The 6,734-nt window shown below is 36.2% G+C and overlaps 1 protein-coding gene across 1 annotated transcript in view; it reads left to right on the top strand.

Moving 5' to 3' along the window:
- Window positions 1-6,734, top strand: part of GAS2 (growth arrest-specific 2) — a 196,544-nt gene that overhangs the window by 87,132 nt on the left and 102,678 nt on the right. Inside the window, exon 5 of the mRNA XM_006872394.1 lies at window positions 2,547-2,610. Coding sequence (XP_006872456.1) covers window positions 2,547-2,610 — 64 coding nt within the window. The remainder of the gene's footprint in view (window positions 1-2,546; window positions 2,611-6,734) is intronic.

The raw sequence follows: 6,734 nt of genomic DNA, 5'->3' as shown, positions 1-6,734 counted from the left end.
CTGATAGTTTCGAACCGCTGACCTTGCGGCTCGCAGCCCGATTCGTAACCACTACGCTACCAGAGCTCTGTTAGGAAAAAAAAATAGAGAATCATGCAATGACTTTCTTCTTTCAGAATAAATTTAAGCAATAAATTGTTTTGGGTGAAATTGACATGTTTACACACCAATGTTGATATTATTGTTGTTAAATGTCATCTAGTCAGTTCCAATGCATAGCAATCCTGTATATGATTTTCAAGGAGCAGCTGGTGGGTTTGAACAGCTAATCCAGTGCTACAGCACCACATCAGGATTCATGGTTGATTTGTCCTCAGAATATGTACAAAAAGCTGGTTAAAGAGCCATTATATTTGTGTCAGGCATTTACTTTTTTATAGTCGGTTATTTCCTGCACTTCCATGCTATTCTGCTTATGAATAATTGTCATGTTTTCATACTGTTTCCACCAAGAAATGCAAAGAGCTAAATCCAAAACTTCTGGAGCTTCAGCCACTTGCCTCAAATAATTTTCATATAAGATGAGGATATTAGCTGGACCTTAGGTTTTATGTAGTTCCTCAGACTTTACGCAGTCCTTTCTCCCTCTCAAAACTCTTTTTTGTTACTTTGTATCTATCACAGGCAAGGTGAAAAAGTCCGATTCAGAAGTTCAGGTTCAAGAATGGAAGCTGGATTTTGATTATTGTGCTTTTGTTTCTGTTTCCTTTGTGATGTTTATTCTTGTTTTCTGTTTGAATTGGATGCCTATGGGGTGTGACAGTGTCTATGTTGTATTGCACGGAAGTTGTTTTAATGTATCAAAAGTTGTGAAGTTTGCATAATTCCAGCCAGAGTCAACTAAAAACAAACAAAAAATACTTGCCCTGGGTCAATGCCAACTCATAGCAATCCTATACAATACAGTAGAGCTACCCATGGTGTTTCCAAGGCTGTAATCTTTATAGAAGCATACTGCCACATCTGTCTCCTTTGGAGTGGCTGGTGGGCTTGAACCACCAGCCCTTTGATTAGCAGCCAGGCACTAAACCTCTGCGTCTCCAGGACTCCCTGAGTCAACTAACAGTGCATTTGAAATTGGAGGTAGTAGCTTTATTTTGTTCTTGTTGTTAGTAAGTTGTTGTTGTTGTCGAGTGCCATTGTTGGTAAGTAAGCCCCTTTAATTAGATGTAAAATAATTTGGAGCTCTCCTAATGAGGGTTTTGTGACCATTCATTGAAGATGTGCTGAGACTAAAATTTATATTATAAAAAATGGAAATATCTCTAGTTTGGGGTTTTCCATAATCAATTCTATTTTAATGGTCACAGTTGATGGGATTACAATTTATTGTAAAAGCTTTTAAAGTGACATTTAAAACCCATGTAATAGTAAAATTGCATGTCTTTTTAAAGCAAATAAAATTACATACATTACTATTTACCACATTGTTTTCTATTCAACACACATTTCCAAAGAATCCCATGTGATGTCTGTGAGTCAAATAGGCATTATCACAATCTGTGGAGAGAAAGAATCTTATAGTCACATTAAAGGAATAGCATAATGCTGGGAAATTGAATCATTACAAAATTCAATATTTGAGAATTCAAGCCTCATAGCTATTATTTATATTTACCAACAAGTTAGTATTCTCATTGATTAGGATATTAATCATGTCTATGCAAAGACTGTTGTCAATGTAATGTTTTCTTGTTGTCTTTATTAGATGTTTTAAAAATAACTTTAAGACAATCTCTTTGTTTTAAAAAAAGGAACATCACCACTGCATAGTCCTCTGATAGGTTCAGCAAATCCAAGTTTGAGTTGTCAACATTATGAGCGTGTCTAAAGCTATCTGTAAAGCATTTATTAAATCATACAATTATATTATAAATGTTAAAGTACAGTAGAGTCTTCTAATTTTCTCATTTGATGGGCAAACTTGACTGAAGTAGATTAGTACATATTTACAAAATTGATTGTTAAAGGTGTTTTTCTGTCTAAAGTATCATTTAATTAGAGTTGATTAGGAGAGGATATATACTTTCAATGTCTCACTTGACATTGAATTAATTACTTTTAGGATAAAAAAAGACTGCCGTGTATAATATTCATTCTTATTTATGGAATCATTACTGCTAATGTCACTGAAAAGGTAGACCCAATATGATCACAAACCTCCTTTTCAGCATGAGCCCAGTATGCTGTGCCTTTTCAAACATCTGTGTACTATTTATATCATAATTATAGCTACATGTGTTTGAAACACTGGCTTACTATTACTAACTAACTGAAAAAAGTATTTTCAGGGTGAGATTTTCATAGACTAATTTGGGGGGGCACGATTGGGCAAAGAATTTTGAGACAGGTGCCTGAGACTTTAGTAGCACGTGCACTGTAGTATATATAGTATGGTTTTTGTGGATGTCAAAATGAAACCTTATGCATAGACAGTCCACTTACTGGGAGCATGAGGGTTGAGGATTATTTGTAAGCATGTTCACTGTTGAGCCGTATTACAGTCCTTTCTATTATAAAGGTGTCCCCTCTGTCTTATCTTTCAGTCCTTCACAAGCAACCCCGAGAAGTGTGTCTCTGTTTGCTAGAGCTTGGCCGGATTGCAGCCAGGTAGGTCAAAATACTGCTACCATAGAGTGATATAGACCATTTCAGCATACAAGCAACAGAGAAGCTTGCTGTCTCTTCATTCCTGATGCTTGATCTTACTGACAAAAGTTGTTTATTCAAATATGATTAGTATGAACATCTAGAGAGCAATTGTTCAAACAAAAGTATGGAACCAATATTATTAGCAACACGATCTTGTGCTCAAAGTCACTCTGTCTAAGCACTTGATTTGTTGTTGTTGTAGTTAAATGTTGTGGAGTTGGTTCCAACCCATAGAAAGGCTGTATAGGGTTTCCAGAGAGTGCCTGGTGGGTTTGAACTGCCGACCTTGTGGTCCAAACTGACCTTGTGATCCAGCATGTTATCCTGCAGTGCCACACTGGGACTTGATAAACGTCCTTTAATTAAATACATTTGCCCTCCTTTTGTACATTCTTGTACATAATTTTTATATAACAGTTATTCTTTCCTTAGTGGAAAGTCCATGCCTATCTTTCCTTTGTCCCCCATGCCTTCCTTTTTTATTTATTGTTTCTCCTCATCTCAAACCTGTGCAACTTCACATCTCTGACCTGTTTTAATTTCCATCTATTCCAGGGTGGGGTGAGGGATATTTTGAAAATTATTTTCTGTATTTGTGATTAGATAAATATATGGAATTGTATCTATGTAAACACATATTTTGAATCTTTTCCATTTGAAAAAAAAAAAAAAGGTTAAAAAAAGACAAATTGCAGAAGCCATAGCTAACGAATCAGAGGCAGGGATGTTATTAGCTAAGAACTACTTTAATGTCTTCCCTTTTTATCTTGCCAAGAATCAGATGGGGCTTCTGAGAATTCTATGAAGCCCAAGAATTAGCAATAAACCAAAAAAGGTTTGGGAAAGGTCTTAGTGTAGAATAAGAATTCAGAATTAATTATAAAATACTTTCTGGTCTGGATATGGCTATACTTTTATGGTTGAGATCAGAAAAACTGATCAAATAAAGTAGAAGTCAGCTCTGTGTGTAAATTCTTAAATAGAGACTTTGTAAAAATAAATCAAGAAAATGAAAATGCATTGATGGACAGATTACAGTAATGGGTAGAAAATTGCTTCCATTGATTGACCTTTTTAGACCAAATATATAATTAACCTGTATTCAGTATAAGTTACCCAAGTCCTTTAAAACATTGTGGTTCATATAATAACTAAACTACACACCACACCAGGGATGGATTTGGCACAAAGTTGTAGTTTGGTACAAGAAAGACGACTTTATTACTTTTCATTTAAATCAAATAGGACTGAATCTCCACTCAACAAGGTACGAAGAAATCACCAATTTGAGACATTTGGAAGTTCCTCTACTCGCCTGCCCATTCCCCTAGGGAATGTGCCAAAGTCTCTGAGAGCAGAGCCCTGAGATCTTCATTTTGTTGTTTTTAAGTGCCTTTGGGTCAGTTCTGACTCATAGTGACTCTGTATAGGGTTTTTGAGGAGTGGCGGGTGAGCGTGAGCCAACCTTGAGGTTCAAACTGACCTTGTGGTCCACTGCATTATCCTGCAGCGCCTCCCAATTCTCGTTCTCATGGATCTTTAAAACTTAGAGTATCCGAATGCTTCTTAGGATTCCATTCCCTGCTCAGTGCTGCTACCTCCGTAGTTTCTATGAGGGAGCAGGACAAAGGTACTAGCTGTTCCTAGGATTATGTCAAACCCACTCCCTCACCAGACTTCTGGCTTGTTTCTAGTCTGCAGAAACAAAACTAAGCCAAAAGAATAAAAAGGACCCCGCAACTCTTCTGGGAGAAAGCATCACCAGCTGTGGATGCCAATTCATAGCAACCTTATGTTATGTCAGAGTAGATCTGTGCTCCGTAGGGTTTTCAGTGGCTGATTTTTGAGGTCTTTGTTCCAAGGTACCTCTAGGTACAACTTAAACCTCCAACCTTTCAGCACCCAGGGATTTCCATTTGCAGTTTTTTGTTTTTGTTTTTGGCAGTGGGGGATGGGGAGAGGAAAAAAGGAAAACACACAAAGTGAAATCAAAATAAATGAACTGCCACTGAAAACACTAGGAGCGAGCAAGGTGGCTTCGTATTATAAGCACTGAAACTATATCCCACCTGGTTCTCAGTGGTGTCGCCAGCTGCTCTGCAGGAGTGAGGTTTTCTGCTCCCGCGAATATTTAAAGCATCAGAAACTATATACAGGGTCACTATGAGTTGGAACCGACTTGAAGGCACTTAACAGCTAAAATACTAGAGTAACAAAAGCAAGATGAGGTTTTCTGCTTAACTGAGGATTTGGCAGAAAACATTCAGTTTGTTTTCATTGTTGTTTTAAAATATTCTAAAATGCTAGATTCCATTTTGTTGGTTTGATAATCTACATATATAAATCAATAAGCATTATGATTCTGAAAACTGGGACAGAAATACAAAGAGGGAGTTGTACTATGTTTAAAATTTCCAGGAGTTGACATTTTCTCCTATTTATTTTACATTATTTGTGGTGGTCTAGATTTTAGGTTACTTAGTCTATATACTTTTTATTACTTGAACACTCTGCTTAGGAATCTTGCTTAAGAGAGCATTTTAACCATAGATGAACCATCAGAGGACTGACCAATGACAGAAGCCCTTCATGAATCACCCTCCAGCTCCAAGTCTGGCATAAATTTTCCCTTAGCATAAACTATGAAAAATTATAATGTCTGCTAACAAAAGGGAATTCTGATGACCTATTAATTGCAAGATGAAGTATCATATTAAGTTAAAAAAATTTTTTTTAATTGTGATGCTACATTGCTCCATTTTTTTATATACTTTATGGCTATGTAAGCTGATGTTCACATTAGCAAAATAAATGTTGATTTCACAAGGGTATTATGTTAGGATTAAAATAATCATTATGTTATTGTTAAGTGCCATTGAGTCAGTTCTGACTCATAGCAACCCTGTTTAGGGTTTGTGAGGAACAGTTGTGGGTTTGAACTGCTGACCTTGCTGTTTAAACAGACTCTGTGGTACAGTGCTTATCCTACAGCACCACATCAGGACTCCAACACATTACAAGATCTAATTTGTAAATTTTTCCTTATATTTGTATCCCTAAACTGAGAGAGAAAGAGAATATGTTAAAACTCTGTGTTATTTTGACTGTTATATGTAGCACAAAAGTAAACAGTCCATTCCCAATAAGATAAATCACTATATGGTCTGGTCTGTTTGAACCACAAGGTCAGCAGTTAAAGCTTACCAGACATTCCTGGAAAGCCCTACATACAATCGCTGAATCAAACCTGACTTTACGGCAGTTTAACAACTACTAACATAATTGATTGAACATTTAAGTATAAATTTCTGCAAGTTCTTCGGTGTACACATTTGAAGATTTATTTATTTATTTTTATTTTAATGGGAGTAAAGCTTTGCTGTACACATAACAACTTAACATAACCAAACCATACAATCTTTCCAACTTTGTTAAAGCATCAATTAAAGGAAAGGAGAAATTCATCCCTCAAATCTGAGCTCTTTCCTAAATTTTGTTTTAAATGTGTTAAACCTATATCTTGACTCTTAAATTTGCACTCCCTCCTTCCCTCTTTTAAGTCTCCCTCCAGGGTGGATTTCACAAATAATTGAATTATAAGAGCTCTAATCAGTTCTAGAATTGACTTTAAGGGAGCTCTTAAAAGAAACAATACAAATTTGCACACAAAACAGTTGAGTTTACACCTTAACAAAGTCCTCAGTACAATCGGTGAGTTTTGTGATTTTCATCACTGATACACGTTGTTTTCTTATATTTGAATCTAAGCATTTACTTCCCCAAATTACATGAATATCATTTTACACGTATAACAAATGATTCCCAGAATGCTTTCTGATTCTCTGCCATCTTCTTCTACCTGGGAACACTGGAGAAGCCTCTTGAGAGTTGAGTTGCTCTGAGTTCTTGGATGGGAAAATGAGACCATTTATGTTTGTGCTCACGGTAAAACTGCCTCTTATTTTCAACTAAATGAAGCTATCATCACTGAAGAGTGAAATCCCTCTGCTAGTATTGTAAGGACCAAACTGATTTTACCTGATTTTGCCTACCTAGAAACTGCTTGACTAAACTCTAGTCAG

The sequence above is a fragment of the Chrysochloris asiatica genome, unplaced genomic scaffold (assembly GCF_000296735.1).
Source record: "Chrysochloris asiatica unplaced genomic scaffold, ChrAsi1.0 scaffold00196, whole genome shotgun sequence".
NCBI classification, from domain to species: domain Eukaryota; kingdom Metazoa; phylum Chordata; class Mammalia; order Afrosoricida; family Chrysochloridae; genus Chrysochloris; species Chrysochloris asiatica.
The sequence above is the reverse complement of the archived record's forward strand: the minus strand, read 5'-3'. Positions and strand labels throughout refer to the sequence as shown.